Source organism: Furipterus horrens, unplaced genomic scaffold, assembly GCF_987537825.1.
Source record: "Furipterus horrens unplaced genomic scaffold, mFurHor1.1.pri manual_scaffold_4, whole genome shotgun sequence".
NCBI classification, from domain to species: Eukaryota; Metazoa; Chordata; class Mammalia; order Chiroptera; family Furipteridae; genus Furipterus; species Furipterus horrens.
The window spans coordinates 121,858,999-121,880,469 of NW_028327174.1; the positions used below are offsets into that span (position 1 = coordinate 121,858,999).

At 41.6% G+C, this 21,471-nt stretch overlaps 1 protein-coding gene across 1 annotated transcript in view; it reads right to left on the reverse strand.

Annotated features, from left to right (window-relative positions):
* Nucleotides 1-3,098: 3,098 nt before the first annotated feature.
* FBP2 (fructose-bisphosphatase 2) overlaps nucleotides 3,099-21,471 on the reverse strand; it is a 55,268-nt gene continuing 36,895 nt past the window's right edge. Inside the window, exons 4-7 of the mRNA XM_090274011.1 lie at nucleotides 19,217-19,357; nucleotides 14,372-14,509; nucleotides 8,517-8,636; nucleotides 3,099-3,517 (exon numbers count right to left, since the gene is read on the reverse strand). Of these exons, the coding sequence (XP_090130137.1) occupies nucleotides 3,323-3,517; nucleotides 8,517-8,636; nucleotides 14,372-14,509; nucleotides 19,217-19,357 (594 nt within the window). The 3' untranslated portion in view covers nucleotides 3,099-3,322. The remainder of the gene's footprint in view (nucleotides 3,518-8,516; nucleotides 8,637-14,371; nucleotides 14,510-19,216; nucleotides 19,358-21,471) is intronic.

Genomic DNA, 21,471 nt, shown 5'->3' on the forward strand with positions numbered 1-21,471 from the left:
CTCCCCCATCCACATTGCTGCCGTTTGCCTTAACCTAAAGCATTACTTTAAAGGACTTTCTAATGTAAATAATTTTTTATGTAAATTACATTTTATTGTTTATGCTATTACAGTTGTCCTAATATTTCCCCCTTCCTCCCCCTCCACCAAAACCCTCCCTACTCACTCAAGCATTTCCCACACCATTGTCCATGTCCATGGGTCATGCATATATATTCTTTGGCTACTATATTTCTTCTGCTGTACTTTACATCCCCATGACTATTTTGTATCAACCAATTTGCACTTCTTAATCCCAACATCTTTTTTTGCCCCTCCTCCCAGCCCCCATCTCATCTGGCAACCGTCAAAATATTCTCTGCATCTATAATCTGTTCTGCTTGTTTGTTTATTTTGTTTTTATATTCAATTATACATAGATATGTTTTTATTGTCATTTTACTGTTCATATTTTTTATCTTCTTCTTAAAGAAGACCCTTAACATTTCATATAATACTGTTTTGGTGGTGATAAATTCCTTTAGCTTTTTCTTGTCTGGGAAGTTCTTCATCTGTCCTTCTATTCTAAACGACAGCTTTGCTGGGTAGAGTAACCTTGGTTGTAGGTCCTTGCTTTTCATCAATTTGAATATTTCATGCCAATCTCTTCCAGCCTGCAAATTTTCTATTGAGAAATCAGCTGACAGTCTTATGAGAGCTCCCTTGTAGGTAACTAACTGCTTTTCTCTTGCTTCTTTTCAAGATTATCTCTTTGTCTTTAACCTTTGGCAGTTTAATTATAATGTGTCTTGGTGCAGACCTCTTTGGGTTCATCTTGTTTGGGACTCTCTGAACTTCCTGGCTTGCCTGTTTCCTTCACCAAGTTATGTATGTTTTCTGTCATTATTTTTTCAAAGAGGTTTTCAATTTCTTGCTCTCTCTTTTATCCTTCTGGCAACCCCATATTGTGAATTTTTGTACACTTGAAGTTGTCCCAGAGACATCTGGACTCTTTCTTTCTTGCTGCTCTGATTGGGTGCTTTTTGGTTCCTTATATTCCAAATCACTGATTTGATTCTCAGTTTCATCCACTTTACTTTGATTTCCTGTAAATTGTTCATTTCAGTTACTATATCTTTCATTTTTGACTAATTCTTTTTTATGGTTTCCATGTCCTTTTTTATGCTGTTGAAGTTCTCTCTGAGTTCCTCTACTCTTCCCCTAAGTTCATTGAGCACCCATATAACCAGTTTTTACCTCAGCAGGGCTCTGGTGCCTGCTGAGTCTGCCCCTGGAGGGTGTTGTTTGTGGAGGTGGTTGGATGGTGGTGCCCTAACATGGTCTGTAGCTGTCCATAGGGTGTACAGGCTCTGGGTCCTCCAGGCAGGTTCTGGCCAAGGTTAGCCACCAGCTGTGTTCTCTCCAGGGCTACCGAGCATAAGCTACAGAGTGATCTGCAGTTGGCTGTTATTTGTGCTGAGCTTGGAAGTACCCAAGTGAGGTTGACCAGTGAACCAAGGCCAACTGCTGCTAGTGCTGCGTCTGGGGTCACTTAGAGAGAGTTATGGGCCTCACTGAGGCCAGGTGCTGCTTGTTTGAGAGAACTTAGGAAAATATGAAGCATGAGACAAGACAAGCCATTAATATGGAAAAATCACTGGAAATAGCTTGGGTGAGCCCTTAAGTAGGGTGGGGATGATCCTCAGGGAATCACCAGAGTGGGACAAACATCAGCCAGGTTGATGGAGTCTCAAATATGGTGCCTACTTGCTGGTTCTGTGGCTCTGTGGGAGGATGGCTCAGAAAGGGAACAATGGCTTCTGTCTCCGAGAAAGCTGTCCCCCAGGTCTTGTCTTAATGCCAGACACTTCAGCTCCTTCCCATATGTCTCTGGTGTCTTTCAAGCTGCTGCCCCAGTGCTGAAGCTCAGGGTCACTGAGTCTGTGTAAGTCCATTCATGGGCCCTTTAAGAGGAATTGCCTGGGACTCCAGAAGTTTCTGTCTTCCACAGCCTCAATCCCTATTTGTTTTTACAGCTAGAAGTTATAGCGACTTATCTTCCTGGCACTAGAACCTTAGCTAGGTGGCCTGGTGAGGGGCTGGGAGCCTTTGCTCCTGAAATGTCCCTCCCAATTTTTATTTACCACATGTGGGACCAGCCTGTTCTGCATCGCCACCCCTCCTACCAGTCTGTGGTTTCTTCTTTAGATCTGTAGTTGTAGGACTTCCACTCAGCTCAATTTATGGCAGTTCTGAATAATTATTGTTCTATAGCTTAGTTGTAATTTTGATGTGGTTGTGCAAGGAGGTGAGGTGTATTTACTTACACCACCATCCTGAAAAAAATTCTCTAATGTGAATAATTTTTGATTTTCTGAGTTAAGCTTGACCTCATCTTGATGCATCTTTATTTTAAATACTTCTGGATTTGATTTATCAATATTTCATTAATAATTTTTGACCTCTAAATTCATATACATATATAGCAAATCTTGTTAAAACAAGTTGAGATTTCTGTTGCATATGCCACTCCAACCCGATGTTGACATAATTTGGACAAATGGAGAATCATTTAACTGATACGCTCTGGTTACACCCTAGGATTAATTAAAGTATTTCTCCCAAAATAAAAAATGCAAAATTAATGGGTTGAGAAAAGTAAGTGTTAATTTTTAAATATTAACTTTGTTTAGTATGTTGCTTTCTCAATAGGTGACCTCATTTTTCCATTCAAACTTCTACTAGTCATTCAAGTTATTGCTCCCCCAAAAAGGACCAATATGAAATTTTAGATTTTAATAACTATGAGATTTCTAATTCATAACTTATCCAAAATAAGGCAAAAACTCTACTAAGAAATTAAGTAAGCCAGTTAAATATATATACATTTAAGTGTGTACATAAAATATGCATATATTCAGTATATGTATTTACTTTGAGAAAGAAAATGAATCTCTACAGGATAAGACACTAGGTTCAAATATTAAGCCAACCAAGAAAAATTCTTAACTGATTTCTGTACTTTTTGCACCCAAGTAGATAGCTACTAATTACTTGAGCTGACAGACTTAGAATTACAACTCTTTTTGCCACTGTTCATGAAAAAAGACAAATCGAAGTTATTCTTTTCACATGTGGATTTTTATTTTTAGCCATTTACACTGACCACAGAGTTGCCTCTGGCCTCGAAACCTGTAATATGTAGTTTGCTGCTGCTCTTCTGCTTGTGATTGGGTGGATGGGCCTTTTGTTACTCATCACCACTGTTTCTGCTTATCACTCATTTAGGGTCCTTAATACAAGGTACAAGACAAAAAGAAGAGGGCTTTCAGAGCCAAATTCACTACCTGCCTGCCTTGTTTTTCTGTACATAGGTGAGGTATTCCTGCACATCATCCGGGGACCCCAGGATAAGGGGCACTCGTTGGTGAATGGCCTCAGGCTTCACGTCCAGCACCGGCTGTGTCCCTGTGGTCGCCAAGCCTCCTGCCTGCTCAATGATGAAGGCCACAGGATTGCACTCATACAGGAGCCGGAGCTGCAGAGAGAGGGTCAGGCAGGCAAACTTTGCAAGTTGCCAAAAATCTCAAGTCATGTCCCTGAAGCTCGATGAGGAATCCTGCTGAACTTCTGTCTGGTTAGTGTGAATAGGCTTGTGAACCTCAGCAGAGTGGGCTGCCCTATATCTAGACCCTCCAGAAGGCAGGGTACCTATAGGTGCTGAACACCTATAGTCAGTAAACTACCTAACTTGTGACCTTTACGAGAGACTTTCCTCTTCACTTGGGAGGATGAGATCTTGGTACCCTTTTCTTGATGGTTGCATAATGAGGTAAACTGACTCCGCAGGCCTGGTTAAGAGATGCTGTCTGTGAGGAGTACAGCTTGGATGGGATTGGAAGTTCACCTCAGAATGCTAGGTGGTCTCTCAGGAGATCCATAGTGTCTTGGATAGTGGAAAGGAACTCTATATTTCAAGTGTCAAGTTGGCTAAATAGTTGGTTGATATTGACATTGCCCTTTTTCCCCCTTAAACTAAGTTAACTCCTGTTGCTTACAGTCCTACAGCATCCTACACTTCCCCATTCATAAGAGTCATGGCAGTGAGTTTTATTTGACATCTGCCTTCTTCTTCTGATGACCTCCCTTGCGAGCAGGGACAGCATCTATCTTGTTTGGTCACTGTAGAATCTCCTTTCCCTGACATAAAGAAACTGGCCAAAAAAGGCTAAATATACCTTGCACAAGGGCTCCCAGTGGAGGGCAGAAATAGGTGGTAAAATTGGCCCATGCCCTGCTTGCCAAGCTGTGAACATGACTCAGAGCTGAGCCTCTTCTGAACTATGAAATGGGCTGAACTAAATGTCCTTTTTAAATCCATTTCTGTGATTATGTTGTGACTTCATCACCAGACGGCCCCCACCACACACACACATCACATCAGATTCAAGGTGATATTCTAGCTGCAGTCCCTGACTCGATATCACATTGTCTTCTTGTTCCTTTCTCCATGGGTGCAAAATCTGTATTTTCTTTTTAAAAAAATCTATAATCAGCTTAGAAAGTGGTTAGCTCAGCTCTATGCATCTTTTCCTTTCTTTTCTTCAAATCCATTTTGAAGACATGTTGCAACTACTTGGAGAAACAGTCATATTTGATGCTGATTTTTAATTTTTGCTATTGCATGGAGAAGAATAAAGTATCTCTGGTGTAAGTTGGAGAGCCAGGGGACTTCTGGCCAAGATGGAGATGTAAATACATGCGCTGCTTCTCCTCACAACTAAGAAGAAATTTACAACCACTTTAATACTTAAAAATACCCAGAAAATCCAAAATATCAAAACTACAGGGAAGTTCAGCAAGAAATGAAGAAATAATCAACCAGAAAGGTAGGAGAGGCAGAGCCAGGAGGGAGAGAAAGAGGAGCGGAGCAGCGGCTGCGGGGGTGGTGCTTGATGGCAGCATGGCTAGAGGCCATGTGGCTCACCAGAGAGTGGTGGGTGGGTGGGTGGGCATGGCTAGCAGCAGCCCTGATGAGAAACACAGTCATACCATTTAAACCGAAGAAACGATCTCAGCCCTAATCTAGACCACACAGCTTGCAGTTTCAAAGCCTGGGAAAATAGAGCCGCATTGCTTCTAACTGTGAAAGCAAGTGGGGGCTGAGGCGAAGGAAGAAGCTGCCCGTCTCAAAAAGGAGGTGGCTTGCTTAGTATGCAAAGAGGAAGAAGTACCCGGAAAAGCTGTGGCAACTGGCACTTTTCCCTCTCAGACCCCTCCCCCACATACAGTGCCAAAATTCGGTGAACCAGTCGCCAGCACTAACAAATACCTAAGGTTCTGTCCCCTATAACATAAGAGGTGCAACAGCCCTTGCCCAAATCCCAGAGGCAAACACAGAAAGATGAGGAGACAGAGAAGTATGACCCAAAAGCGGGGGCAGGTCAAGGTCCAGTGACACAACTAAGCAACGAGCAGATAGCATGCCTAACAGATGTGGAGATAGAGAGCTTAACAGATGCACAGTTTAAAGCATTGGTGATTAGGATGCTCACAGACTTGACAGCAAAGATTAAACAGGACAGGGAAAGAATGAAGACTATCCTGGCTGAAATGAAGGAAAATCCATATGAAACAGGTGGTGAAGGGAAGGAAACCAGGGCCCAAATCAACAAATTGGAACAGAATGAAGAAACAAACAGTCAACCAGTACAGAAGGAGGAAATAAGAATTTTAAAAAATGAGGAGAGGCTTAGAAACCTCTGGAACAGCTATAAACCTACCAACATCTGAATCATAGGGTTGCCAGAAGGAGAATAGGGAGAGCAAGAAATTGAAAAATTAGTTGAAAAAATAATGAAGGGCAACTTCCCTAATTTGGGGAAGGAAATCGACATACAGGTCCAGGAAGCACAGAGAGTCCCAAACAAACTAGACCCAGGAAGGACCACACCAAGACTCATAATAATCAAAATGCCAAAGGTTAAAGGATAAAGAGAAAATCTTAAAAGCAGCAAGAGAGAAGGGAGTTACCTACAAAAGGGTGCCTATAAGACTATCAGATGGTTTCTCAAAAGAAGCTTTGCAGGCAAGATGGGACTGGCAGGAAATATTCAAAGTGATGAAAAGCAAGGTCTTAGAACCAAGATTGCTCTATCCAGAAAAGCTATCATTCAGAATGGAAGGGCAGAGTAAGTGCTTCCCACTCAGAGTAAAGCTGAAGGAGTTCTTCATTATCAAGCCCTTATTATATGAAATGTTAAAGGGACTTATTTAAGAAAAAAAGAAATCAAAACTATGAACATTAAAATGAAAACAGTATCACAGCTATGAACAACAGAAGCTAGGGAATGGAAACAAAGGTAAACTAAACAGACAACTAGAGTGGGAACAGAATCATAGGTATGGGGAGCATGTTGGGGGGGAAGTCAGCTGGGAGGGGCAAGGAGGAGAGGGAGGGAAATGGTGCAGGAATTAAGAGCAAGGTAGGAGGGTGGGGAATAGATGGAGCTGTTGAGCAGAGCTTTATGCACAACTCATGGACTAAGGGTGGGGGACTGCTGGAGGGAGGTGGTTTGCTTGGTGGCGGGGAGCAAAGGGAAAGGAATTTGGGACAACTGTAACAGCATAATCAATAAAACATACACACAAAAAAAAGTTGGAGAGCCAGGCACTCAGGACAAAGTAGGTTAAAAGACTTGGGCACGTACCTGCCATTTTGGTAAAACAATGTACAATGCCCTCACCCTAGACCTCCTGCCTTAAAGTTGTAGACAGCCTGGCAGGGACACAGAGAAGCCCCAGTACATGTGAACACACTTCAGTTAGCTAGTTTGGTCTCTAATTGTCCACAGAAGGGACAGTGGAGGCCACACTGTCGTGGACAGGCAACTTGAAAGACTCTGACCTGGAAACTTACAGAGTGTGGCTCTTTCCTCCCTTTGCCCTGAATCTGGAGGTATGAAGACTAGGGTTTGGGGGTATCAAGCAACAAATTTTCAGGCTGTAACCAATTGATCTTTGTTTGTACCACGCTGATTCAGACACTCCAAAAAATAATTTAAAAAAAAGCACAGCATTCTCACATAAAGCTTGTCTTGGAGCCAAGGTTTGCTCTGACTTAAGATTCCATTGTTGCCATAAATTCATCTTAAAACACAATGCCAAGGTGTTCGTGGTACCTTGGCCTGTAGGCTGTGTGATCTATTTATTTTCCCCTGTGGTTAAAATCTACATGTCACTACAGAGACAAGCACACACAGGAGGAGAGTCTAACCCCCTTCACTCTCATCTGCCTGCTACATACAGCTGTGTCACAAAGACCATGAGAGTTAAAACATGGAGGTGAGGAACCAATGGTACTTTAAATATAGGTGGTGGATATGGTACTGTGAATATAGGTCTATATGTGGAATTATACCTCCTTATGGAAATGTTTATATAATTATCTGTGGGTATTTTCTGACTAATTTTAAATCATTTTAATAATTAGTAATAATTAGCCTTAATGTTCTTTCTGCTGGAACTGAATAGGTGGTAAGAATGGTTCTATTTAAGAGTTTCCTCATCATTTTACGCAGACTTTTCTGTATAACAGGTTTATACACGTGAGCTCAACACTCACATTAAGAGAAATGCCTGATATACCAACCTGCATATTAAAAATATTCTTTGTTCTCATGTGCTGTTAGATTTCTGATTGTGGCTTTGAATCCATTCTAATATCTCAAATCACCTACCTTTATGGAGAGAGAGAGAGAGAGAGAGAGAGAGAGAGAGAGAGAGAGAGAGAGAGAGAGAGAGAGAGAGAGAGAGAGGCTAGTTGTTGGTGTGTTAGAGAACATGGCAGTTCTTTGTTTTGACTTGCCTACTTAGCTATAATTTCTGTGATTGGCTAAAAATCAGATACCTTTCCATGGAAGGGTGTATTCAAGATAGGCGCATTTGGAATATAGATTTCCTACTTGGTGATACCGGTATTTTCAGTTTTGTGGCATAAAATTGTTTAAGACCTTTTAGAATCTGTTTTTCCAAATACTGAATGAGTTCAGAGCTGAAGTTAGTCTGGAGTTTGGAAACTTTCTAGGGGATTGTGGATGGACTTCAGAACATCTGTGAATCCCCTGAACACATATGTGATGTGTATGTTTACAAGCATTTTTTTTTCTGGGAAGTGGGTCCATAAGTTTCATTAGATTCTCACAGGGGTCTGTGATCCACAAACAGTTGGCGCTGAAACTAAAAGTCAGACACAGCGTGTGAAAATTGGGAGACAAACACAGCTGACTCATGGTGAATGACCGGCATGAGGCCAGAGGAAGGTAGGGCCAGAGAAATGGCCAATGACAGCTTCAGCCTTCTCTCCAAACCTACAATAGCCTCAGAATTTCCTAATGGGAAATGTACTTCTCTTCTATCTGCCACTCACAGACAGACATGCCAAGGACACGGCAGTAGCCAAAAAGCAGGTGTGAAGAGAAAGGGAACTCCAACTGGATTCCCTACCAAATACAAGCCTGTCAAAAAAGGAGGATTACCTTGCCCTTGGGACTTTTCTGGTTCGCTGGGTATAGGAAAATCCCTCCATAGACCAGGGTGCGATGCACATCAGCCACCATGGAGCCCACGTACCTGGCCCCATAGGGAGTACCGTCATCCTAGAAAGCAGAGAAGGAAGAGACAAGATGTAGTGAGTTCTGAAACTACCCAGCACCAGCTCATGGTCATATATCCAGTTGGTGTGGCCTCTGCATTCCAGGTCCTTCATCTTCCACCCCGGAGCTTAGGAATTCAAACACAGTATATAATAAAGCATTTCATTCATTAGGAGCTCCCATACTACAACTAGTGATTGAACTCATTAAATATCGTCGGCGGCGGCAGCCGTCCCTCTCGAGAGACGATGGTGTAGCTTCTTAAGAGTCTACCTGCACCGCCGAGAATGGCTGTGCAGTCCGACTCGGGAGTGACACGGTATCTGTCTCCTCCCGTGTTGAATCGACATCTTGCGATGACGCTGGAGTGTCCTCTCCAGTGAAGCTGAAGCTACAGAGCCTGGGCAGGGTGATATGGAGGGTCTGCTGTTGCCCATGCAGCAGATCCCCCCTCTCTTCGCAGCTGAAGGGTCCAAGGGAAAAACGGAGTCAATACAGCTTGGCTTCAGGTGCGCCGCAGGAGTTGCCGGTGTTGACTACAACGTCGAACCGCCTTAGGGACTCCGGCTCCGGATTTTCTGTCGGGGTTTACTCCCTTAGCCTTTCCCCTGAAGAGGTATGCCGCAAGGCATACTTAAAATAAGACACTATATCCTGAAACAATTTTAAAAGAGCAGCTATCAAAAAAAAAAAGGAAGTATATACTGAAACAGAATATGCTACCTTAAAATATGCCACTTTGGCATATTGATATTTAAAATTAAAGTTACTTGAGAAACAGCCGGTGCAAGGACTGATCCTTCTGTGCTCCCCTGAAAGCAGGAAATAAATCTGTGCTCCCCTGAAAGCAGGAAATAAATCTCCAATGTGAAAGGTACCCTCCCTGTACCAGGAGGAAGAGAGAGGGAATTTAGGGCTGAGAAGGCTGTGTAAATAAAACTTGTTACTTCCTCACTAATTTACTACCCCTAGATCTAACTCTTCACACATTTATTGTTTCTTTGTCTAGAAGTTATAAAACCTGTCTGCTTTGTTCACTTCTGTGAGTCTCATATTTTTAATGGGGCGCCCATAGTACAAAATTAAATTGGTTTTCTCTTCTTAAATTGTCTTATGTCAATTTAATTGTTAGACCAGCCAACAAACCTAGAAGGGAAGAAGAGGAAAGTTTTTCTCCCCTGTAAGTCAAACAGTTCTCAGCAGCTCCTTGAAATTTCTTGGCATACCATGCTTCAGAGCACATTTTAGCTTTCTGAGAACCAGACCTCCGTAAACAATGACAACTTTTGCACTTAATCCAAGCAGTGTTTATCACTGACAAAATTTTAAACAGCTTTAGGAATTGTTTTTCATTTAAAATAATATGTCAAAATGTTGTCATTTCAACGTGTAATCCAAAGAAAAGATAATCTGAGTTATTTTTGCATTTTCTTCTTCCACTAAGCTTTCAAGATCCAGTGTGTATCCTATAGTGCAGCTCAGTTCAAATGCTGAATAGCCACATATGCCTAGTGGCTGTTGTGCTATTAGTGAAGATTTAATTATAATCTTTTTCTTCTCATATTTCAAAAGTTGTTAAAATGTACAGTATTCTGTATTGTCTTTTTATAACTAAAAAGAAACCAATATAGTTAAAAATATTTTTTTCAAAAGGAAGAAGTAGAAATGGTGTACTAGAATGTTTTTTCAAGAAAATTTGGCTGGTAAGTGTAGAACAAAGAGTGGTTAACTAAGGTAAAACAGGAAGGAAGCATTGCTTGTTTTCCGATTTTTGAGAGACACTTAAGTGTTTTTATAGACCAGGGAAAGGAGACAGAAAGGCTGAATGAGAAAGAAAATACAGGAAAGGGATGTTAAAAATTTGAGAGTAGTACATCCTTACCCATTGATTTGGTTCTCTCTTTATCATAAACAGTTTCTGTGTATATTGTATTTGCTTCTAGACTTCCTATTCCAATCATTGCTCTGACGCTCTTACTGTTCATGAGCTGGTGCCATGTTGTAGTTGTTGAAGCTTTATAATATGACTTAATATCTGGTAGTACCACTAATTCCAACTTATCTCCGCCCCCCTTAGATTTTCTTGCATTACTTAATTTTGTTTGTTCATTTTATCATGTAAACCTGAAAATCAGTTTGCCTAGTACCCCAAAAATCTTGATGATAGTTTTTATTGAGAAAAATTAACTTTTAATTGATAATTCAATTCACAGGGGTTATTACCTCCCGTTCTCAAACTAAATGAAACCTCAAACTTTACTTCTAAAGTTCTCTTCATAGTAGAAAACTAATTATGAAGAAAGATCCTTGAGATGAGAGGTAGAACAATGGGAAGAGTAGATTCACAGAAGTCAGAGAAGAAAAATCCAAGACAATGGCAGGGATCAATAATTCCAAATGATGCGGGAGAATGAATAATAAAAAGACAGAAAAGTTTCAATGGATGACCACAAGGAAGTCATTATTAACCTCGATAAGAATAGTTTCCATGGAGTTGGACGGACAAAGGCCCAATTTTAGAGGACTGAATAGTATGAAAGGAATCAGAGACAATGAATCATGTGTGCATGCATGAATGTGTGCACCTGAGTGTGAGTGTGTTCATTGCAATGTAAGAAAAAGGGTTTTGGCATTGGCTGGAGCTGCAAAAGTAGGTGGAAGAAGGAGTTTTAAGATGAAAAAGATATATGTTCATAGGCTGAAGGAAAGTAACTAGAAGAGAGCAAGAGGACAAAAATATAGGAGAAGGAAGATGGAGGCAGGATGAAGAGATGGGGCTGAGAGCACAGGTAGGAGAATGAATCTTGAAGCTAAGTTCATTTAAAAAGGAAGAGATTGGAGACTTCTGGCCAAGATGAAAGCATAGACAGGAATGCTGTGTCTCCCTCCACAACTAAGAAGAAATACAACTACCTCAAAACTAGAGACAACCAGAAGTTCCAGAAAATCAAACTGCATGGAAGTCCAACAAAGAAAGATATAAAGAAGAAATACTCATCCAGACAGGTAGGAGGAGTGGAGTCAGAGCAGAGAGAATGTGGTGTGGTGGAGGCAGCAGCGGCAGCAGTGGCAGGCCAATGGAAAGCACAATTACACATTTTAAAAAGTCAGGAGGAACACCTGGGGAGCATTCCAAACTCCTTACCAGACCACGCAGCTCCTGGTCCCAGCACCAGTGAAAATCAGCCTCATTGCTTCTGACTGTGCAAACCGGTGGAGGTTGGGGCAGAGAAAGAAACTGCTGGTCTCCCAGTAGAGTCTGCTTGTTTAAAGGGCCCCCACTGTCCTAGGACATTCGCAGACTCACGCACTCTGGGAACTACAGCCAGGGCAACAGCTAGAGAGGCACCATTCCCATATGAAAGTGGGAGAACTGTCTGGAAAAGGGGTGAGTGCTGAGCAAGCAGCATTGTTTCCTCTCAGACCCCTCCCTCACATACAACACTACAACGTGGTAAAACAGGTCGCCCTGTACTGACGAATCCCTAAGGCTCCGCCCCTTACAACATAACAGGAACAAAAGCTCTACCTAGGACACGGAGACAAACAAATACTGCAGCCTGTCAAGATGAGGAGACAGAGAAGTAAGGCCCAAAAGGGGGAATGGATCAAGGTTCCAATGGGAGAACTAAGTGACGAGGAGATAGCCAACCTAACAGATGAGGAGATAGACAACCTAACACACACAGAATTCAAAACACTGGTGATAAAGATGCTCACAGGCTTGACAGATATGCTTGAGTATGGCAAACGCATAAGTGAAGAAGTGAAGGCTATGCTAAGTGAAACAAAGGAAAATCCACACAAAACCAATGGTGAAGGGAAGGAAACCGGGGTTCAAATCTATTATTTGGAACATAAGGAAGAAAAAGACAGTCGACCATTACAAAATGAGGAAACAAGAATTGAAAAAAATGAGGAGAGGCTTGGGAACCTCTGGGACACCTTTAAACGTGCCAACATCTGTATCATAGGGATGCCAGAAGAGGAGGAGCAAGAAGTAGAAAGCTTATGTGAAAAAAATAATGAAGGAAAACTTTCCAAAATTTATGAAGAAAATAGACGTACAAGTCCAGGAACTAGAGAGAATCCCAAACAAGCTAGACCCAGAGGGGGCCACACTAAGACACAACATGATTAAAGTGCCAAAGGTGAACGATAATTAGAGAATCTTTAAAACAGCAAGAGAAAGCAAAGAGTTACCTACAAAGGGGTGCCTATAAGACTATCAGCTGATTTCTCAAAAAACACTTTGCAGGCAAGAAGCGACTGGCAACAAGTATTCAATGTGATGAAAAGCAAGGATTTGCAACCAAGATTACTCTATCCAGCAAGGCTATCATTTAGAATGGAAGGGCAGATAAAGTGCTTCCCAGACAAGGTAAAGCTAAAAGAGTTCATTATCACCAAGACATTATTGTATGAATTGTCAAAGGGACTTATTTAAGAAAAAGAAGATCAAAACTATGAACACTAAAATGACAACAAACACAAATATCAACAACTGAATCTAAAATTAAAAACAAAATCCAACTAAGCAAACCAGAGTAGGAACAGCATCATATGTATAGGGATCATTTTAGTGGGTTATCATCTGGGAGGGGAAAGGGGGAGAAATGGGGAAATGGTGCAGGGATTAAGCATAATTGGTTGGTACAAAATAGACAGGGGAAAGTTAAGAATAATATAGGAAACGGTGAAGCTAAAGAACTTATATGCATGACCCATGGACATTAAACTCAGGTGAGTGGAATTGCTGGGGGAAGCGGGTACTTGACAGAGGGGAGAAAAGGGGATAAAATTGGGACTACTGTAACAGCATAATCAATAAAATATACTTAAAAAAAGACATCTGATAGATTTGTATGTTATGGCAAAATACTAACTCATAAAGGAGAAGCAGGAAATTGCACATCTGAGAATTTCACTTAAGAAAAAAAGACAAAAGGCAAAGAGAAGTAAACTCCCCAAACCTTCAGTTTGAGGCAGATCCCAGCATCCTGTTGACTGAGTGACACCTGGTCCCATGAAATCCCACGAGGAGCCTCCAGAGACAACCAGGTTGGCATCCCATACCAATGCCTATCCACCATGTGAAAAGTGGCCTCTCTCACCACAGCCCCCATTTAGTGAGAGAGGGTCCCACTTGTAAACAACTCTTTGTTCTACCCCCAGTTCAGGCCAGACTTTACTCTTGATCTGGAAATTCTTTGACTATGTTCCCATTCCTGCCCTTTGTATGGTGGACATGCTTAATGGATTTTGGGGGCTGTATTAATAGCCACATGAAGTCCAGAACTTGGTGATCACATTGAGAATCAATGAACTTCCTAAAACTTGGGGTAAACACAAGGCCTCAATATTAGAGCATGTGAATAGGGCTTTCCAATATAACTATTCCCTCTAAAAAGCAAATATAACTGAGTGACCAGAATCTATATGGATAGTAGCATAGAAAACAAATGACTTGAGAAAGGTTCTGGCCTGAACCTCTGAATTTTGAAAATATGGACTCATTATAAACAATTTCTCCTGAAAAAATTCAACTGGGGAGTATTGTCTTTAGTAGATAAACCTTAGCCATAAAGGATATCAATTACTTATGAAGGCAGAGACTGCCACACCCACACCCGTCAAGCCACAAACAATGGCACCAACCTTTTGGCCAGGCCCTCAGAGCCACCATGGAAACAGAAATCCACTGAGGCAGCATTCTGCCTTAGGCTTCCTTCACTCACCTCGGGAAATTTCTTTTTCTGCACATACTCCGTGGTGGCAGTGTCAAAATACTTAGCATAGCCCTCATTAAGGCTGTAAATTTTTCCTTTCTTTTTAATTTTGACATCTTTTTCCACAAGAATAAATTCACCAAGAGCCTAGAAAGTTGAAGAAAAATACCAGTAAGAAGAGAGTTATCAGGATCCAACAGCACACTCCCAACAATTAGGAAATCATTAAAGGATGTGGGCATCCTAGAGGGACCCAGGGGGTTGCCAAGTCCTCTGGAAGCCTGCCCAGGGATATTTTTATGAGTTGTATAAAGAGAAGTGACAATATTGAGTCAGCTAGACTTCTCATTTTTAAGGAACCTAACCTTATTTATCCCCCCAGTTATCACCCTCAGTTAATCCCTAAAGTTTTTAGGAAGGCTTGGACCATCAGCAATGGGAGGAAGAAGTTACACAGATGGGATTTGTTGGGGGATACAGTTCAACCACAATTTGGTGGTCCAGTTATTATATCTTAATTATTTAATTGTGGAAACCATTAAAAGTTCTTGGTAACCCAGTGACTCTTACATAGGGTAAAGAGGAAATCCTTTCAATCAGAAACTGTACACACTTGACATAAGGAATAGTTGATAAACATTAAAGAAATCCTCAGAATTATTAATAAAATTGTACCCAGTCCCCCTACAGTTCCTGTGGGTGTGATTAGTTAGCTGCACATATCACCTTGAAAGCCTGGATGTCTCTCTAAGTCACTAAAACAGGAAATCAGGACCTGGAAATTTAATACATTTTGATAAATTTTCAAGATTAAGATAGTAAAAATCCCCCAAGATGACAGCTCACAGCTGGCAGCTCGACTAGAAGATTTTAATGAAGTTAGATGACATTCTCAGAATATAAAGAGACTAGGCTATGCTGACCATGCATGAAATAAGACAGTGACCAGCGACAAGGATACTCAGCCACTGCGAAAATAAAGATTCCTCTCTTCTGTGGAACTTGAGTGATGACTGCTTCTTTACCAGTGAATCCTTACCCTCACTTTAATCTTCCCATCTCCTAGATAAAAAATTATTGACATATATAATCATTAATTGTACCCACTTCTAGACAACACCCAATCTAGTACTCTTTCTCAAATCCTCCTTAGAATCATCAAGCAAAATAAGTGCTATTGTAAGCCCATTTCAACTCCCCCTTAGCACAACAACCCAGTTCCTCTATAGTGCATTCTCCTTGCTCAGTAAACCTAGCTAAATTTGTTATAGGTATGTTCTTGATGGTCTCTGGTTCGAGGTCAGGCACTTGATTTAGTGTGGTAAATTAGATAATCCTCCCTGACATTTGAATGAGACAGAATCAGGGGTTGTGTTCAGACCAGACTTGCTGTGCTGCCAGAACTTTCATGTGATTGCTGTTTCCTGGTCCTCTAGACCTGCCCATTCATCTTTTCCTTGAATACAGTAGTATCCATTGCTTCATTGAGCCAGGATCCTTTTCTCTCTTGCTTATTAACAAAGAGTGAGACATACATACAACTGTTGTCTAAATAATGTCATTCACTTGTGTATCTATCCATCTCTGGACCTGGGGGTGGGGATACTCAGGCATCTAGAAAGTTGCTCCCTACTGTGGAATAAGGATGGCTGTGAAGTCTTGCCCTAACTTGGAAATTATATTCCTTTGTTCTGACTCTGTGATCACCAACAACCACCGACTATTAAAAAGCTCCCCACAGTTTTGAGGAGAACGTACCTCATTATCAGGCACCATATCTTTGTCAATCAGAAACAGAATCTGCCATTTTTAAATGAATACCTTGACATGGTGGTTTATACCACAGCTGACAATTTGGTTAACGTAAGGGGGGTCCCTCTGTGCCTTAACACAGTGTGTTCTCTGACAAAATCAAATTATCAGCTCTGCAAACTCACAGATCAGTCAGGCTCTGGTTGACTCATCAAGGAACTTGCTCCCATGAGGCCCTGCCTGAGTAACCTGCTGGCCACTTTCCATGATTTTTCTATCTGTGACAATTGTCATAAGCTATTTTATCTTGAAGTCAGCCTCCCAAACAAGCCCTAAGCTTCTTACACTGGGTCTTTGCTCAAATGTACTTTTTAGTAGGGTGATGTGATCCAAGTGAATTTCCGGCTAATAAAGAAGGACTGGTACAGATTATACAGGGGTTTGTCTCTTCCTTCTGGTGTACAGTCAAGCTCTCAGGCTCATCAATGTTCAGACCCAGTGCTCTGTCATGACAGAAGATAGAAAACATGGGCTGTATCTCTAGATTCCTTAAGTTGGACCCCTAAAGCCAAATGTACTGGCCTATTGCCTTTAGAACCACTTCAGAATGCTCTTGGAGATATCTTGCTTGTAATAAAGAGAAGTTAACTCAAAATTGGTAAAATAGATAAGCACAAGACTGGCTGTAAGTAGGTGTTCTGGGACCAATTCTAATGTGTACGTGTATGTCTCAGACACACCAGCAGGGTGTCTGAGAATTCTAGTTGATTCAACTCAACTCTGATACTATCTACCTGGAGACAGCATCAGATTCCAGGGTTTAAGGGTTCAATCCTACAAAACTGCATCCACCTCCACCTCTACTTTAGATGCCAGTCCCAAGCCCAGGTTGCTACCTGTGCTTCTGACTGCCTGGCTATAAAACAGAGGTTTTTAGAAGATCTAGTAGCTCCTCCTCAGGTTTGATCAATTTGCTGGTGTGGCCCAGAACCCAGACAAATATTTTACTTACTAGATTACCAATTTATTATAAAAGGATACAACACAGGAACAGCCAGATTGAAGAGATGCATAGGGCAGGGTATAAACAAATGGCTCAGACCTTCTATGCTATCTCCAGACACTCTACTCTCCCCAATCTCCATCTGTTCACCAATCGGAAAGGTCTCTGAACACCATCTTTCAGGGTTTTTATGGAGGCTTCATTACATAGGCAGGATGGATTAAATCACTGGCCATTGGTGGTTGAGCCCTTCTCCCCTCCCTAGAGGTCAGAGGGTAGGATCGAAAGTTCTAACCCTTTAATCACATGGTTGGCTCCATTGATAACAAGCCATCATCCTTAGGTGCCTTCTGAAAGTCACCTCAAAAACATAACAAAAGATACCTTTATCACTTCCAAAACTTAGGAAAGTTCAAGAGTTTTGGGAGCTGTGACCCAGAAAACATGGATGAAAATCAAATATATATGAGAAATATATTTTTGTCATCTGAATGACCAAATATATACATTTCTTACAAGTCACGATATCATAGCCTGAGTGTGACTCCTGGCTCCAGGGCTACTAGTGTAACCTTGGGCAAATTACTTACCTTCTCTGTGCCTCACTTTCCTTATCTGCAAATGGGAATAATAGTAGGATCTACCTTATAGAGCTGCTGTATGGTTTAAACACATTCATACACGTAAATTGCTTGAAACATATCCACCCACCACTTAATAAGCACTGTATAACTGTCAGCTATTATTCCAGAACAATTTTAGAAAGGTTGTTTTATTGTCTGAGAGTAAGATTTGTGAATTACAGAATTTCTCCAGTTTTACCTGTTTCTTTGAGAATAAAGAGAACTTAGGATATAAGCAAACAGAAACATCAGTAGGTTTTGATCTGATGAGTTTATATGTAAAATTTTATATTTGAAAAGATACTGGGTTTCCATACAATAAAGTTCAGTTTAACTTTGTTTTGAAATTTTGTAACCCCCTTCCCTCCACACACATGCACAAATATGCAGACTCCACCAGGACTGGAATGTTTTTCTGCTTCATTACTGATGTATCTCCACCTAGGATGGTGCTGCGGGACATACTAGATACTCAATAAATATGTATAAATTCAAATTAAGTTGAAATACTGAACAAGTGCTTTTGACTTGCTGAATACTAGAGACTTTTGAAATGGTCTTAGTCAAAATCATCTGAATTTTCACAAGACCTGACTGTTTATTTGGCAAAGTAGTTCACAAGTGATAGGGGAAGCAGTATTCAAAACAGAAATTCTTTAAGTTAAAAATATTTTACAAATTTTCTGCTAAACATTTTTAATGTACATTTGCCATGAAAATTCAGCCTTATTTTTTTTAACTCTTGTGCCTTCATCCAATTATTTCTTCCTTTACTTAGCACCATACTATCTGACTTTTTCATCTGCCTTGAGGATGTGCCTCTTCCCCTTCTACTACTGGGCATTTTCTCATTGTGAGAAATATGGGGCATAACACAGAACATAATAAAGCAGTTTCCTACCAGTCTCTTCTCCTACTGGGAAGAACATGTAGATTAGGAGAAGTCCTCCAAACCCATGAGGTCCAGTAGGGTAGCCACTAGTCACATGTGACTGAAGTTAATTAAAATGAAATAAAATTCTAAAGCCTGGCTCCTTATTCACACTAGCCTCATTGCAAGTGTTCAATAGTCACATGAGGCTAGTGGCTACTATATTAGACAGCATAAGTCACAAAACAAAACCATTGCTACAGACGGTTCTCTTGGAAGGTGCTGCTCTAAAGAATTCATGTTTCTGTCTAGAAATCAGCAGCATTGGAATTCTTAAATCATGTGTTCCCATAAACCAAAGAGAAATAAGCTCTTTAAGGACAGGTCCTGAGTTGATATGACTGAACCTGAAGGACCCTTCAAATCCCTTCACCTGGACAAAGGTCCTTAATATTTTTTGATTATTTTTTTGGCTGCCAAGCTAGACTCTCCGACCACACAAACAAGTATTAAGAAAGACCAGGAAATTATCCCACGGGACTAGAATTGAAGTACAGAGCTCCACTGGAGCCCTAAGTGCTGATAATGCCATGCTGGGTACTTACTGGGTCAAGCATGAAGAGGTCCACTCCTTGCCCAGTGGAGAGAGCCACCAGGGTTGCACTGCCGTAGAGTGCATAGCCTGCAGCCACGATATCTCGGCCTGACTGCAGGGCATCTTTTTCAGAAGGCTCAGCCTCTGAAGTCTGAGGAATAGGAGAGGAACATGGTGCATTATTGTCTCTCTCGAGAGCCCTTGCCAAGGAGCAGATTTCTTAACTAACCTGAAGGATAATCAGCATGCCTATTTAAGTCTAAAACAGCTAAAGAATCAAACTCAACAAGAATTATGTTAAAAATTGTTCCCCTGTGTTACTTGTAGAATCCCTGGCCTTAAAAAATAACAAGAAATACTTTCTAGGTCCCAGCGCTTTCCTCCAGCTATTTCCCTGTCTCTGTCTTCATCAATATTCTGGAGTCTTAGATGCCTATCTACACTATATTGCTTCTCCTGTCTCCACTGCAGGCTGCCAGGTATGACCCTATTACTAAAGCTGGTGCACTCTTTCGAGTCTTCCTCCTACCTGACCTCTAGGCAGTGCTGGATTACTTGGTTGCTGCGTCTGTCTCAAGATGCCTCTCTCCAGAGCTTCTGCCCGCTTCCTTCTTGTGTGGCTTTCTTTCTAACTCTCTAGATGTGTCTTCTGATTTGCTTTTTCCAGTTCCTCTTCTTAAATATTGGTGCTCCTCCTGGTTCCTCCCCAGCCTTTGGGGTCTATCCAGTGCAAGAAGGACCTTCTTCATTGCCCCCTATCCACAGTGGGGACTCTCACCTACTATGTTTGTGTTATGAGTCCCAAATCCTCTCCACAGTTTAATGGGATCTGGGATGGATTCCCAACCCAAATTGGCCCAGTCAGAGTCTATGCTCCAGAAACCTGTATTTAAGGCTAAAACATTCTGGTTATTGGCAACTTGGGAGCTGTGGGGTGACCATCTTTCTTCCGTCATTGGCCAAAGGATCAGGGAGAAAAAGGGTTTGTAGAGAAATGAAGGAGTACAGTACCCTTGGGAAGACAAGGTGAGAGACTTGAAGGAAAAAAGCTCTCACACCTTGATCTTTCTCTGGCTCAGGCCCTCTCTGACGCTAGCCATATGTCTGTCTTGGGGCTTCCTGATTCATCCCTGCCATTTATACCAGAGTCCTGACCAAGAACACTCTCTTCTCTTCTTGTTCTACACACTCCTTGGCAATCTCTCCCACCACCAAAGTTTTAAGCTCTGCTCAGATGTCAGTGCCTCCCACACCTCCATCTTCACCTCTCTTGATGGCCCAACTCTTGGAGCCATCTGACAACCAGACATCCTTACTCAGGTATCCCACCAATGCCTCAAGCTCAATGTGTCAAAGATGGAATTCATCTGCCCTGTCTCATCCCGCAAATTTTCTGCTCTTCTCACATTGCTTCCCATCTGAGCAGACAGCACCATCATCTGACCAGTAGAAACTTGGGAATCACCCTTCCCTTCCTTTCCTTAACCATGACCTCCACTCAATCACTAAGTCCAGTCAGGTCTACAACCAACTCTTCACAAGTCCATGCCCTTCTGTCTATCTTCACCACTACCCTTGGTCCGACTGACCATCACCTCCTGCCTGGTCCCCCAACTCTGCCTTTGCCCTGCTCAGGTCCATGTCAATGCTCTGTTTAAAACACTTTGTTGATTTCCCACAGCCTTGATGTCCAATATTCTTAACTTATTTTATCAGGTCTCCCATGATCTGACCCCTGCTTGCTGGACCAGGCTTGTTCAGCACCTCTGCTCCCACCCTTAAGCCCTTTGTTGCAGTTTCACTGACCTTCTTTATCTCTTCTTGATTATTTACCTTGCATGTGAGCTCCAGAACTCTGCCTATGCTCTTCTTTCTAGCCAGAAGGCCTTCTCCTTTATCCTCTCACCATTTGCCTGAGGCACTCATAAGTTATTTTTCAAGTCTCAAGTGAAACATCAACTTCCCTGTGGAGGCCTCCCCTGACTCTCCAGGTACTCAATGCTTCTCCTCTGAATCTCCCAACACCTTCATTAGTGTGTCTAATGTCTGACTTTCTAAATAGACTGTCAGCTCCATGGTGGCATGTACTGACTGTCTTATTCATGTCTTTTTTCCTACCACCTACTACATTTTGGCCCATGGTTGTTGCATTCAACTGATACACACATGCACATACATGTAAATTTATACACGTGCACACATATATATGCATACATACATACTTTTCATGAGCATGTTGAATTGTCTATTGTATAGGCACCCCCA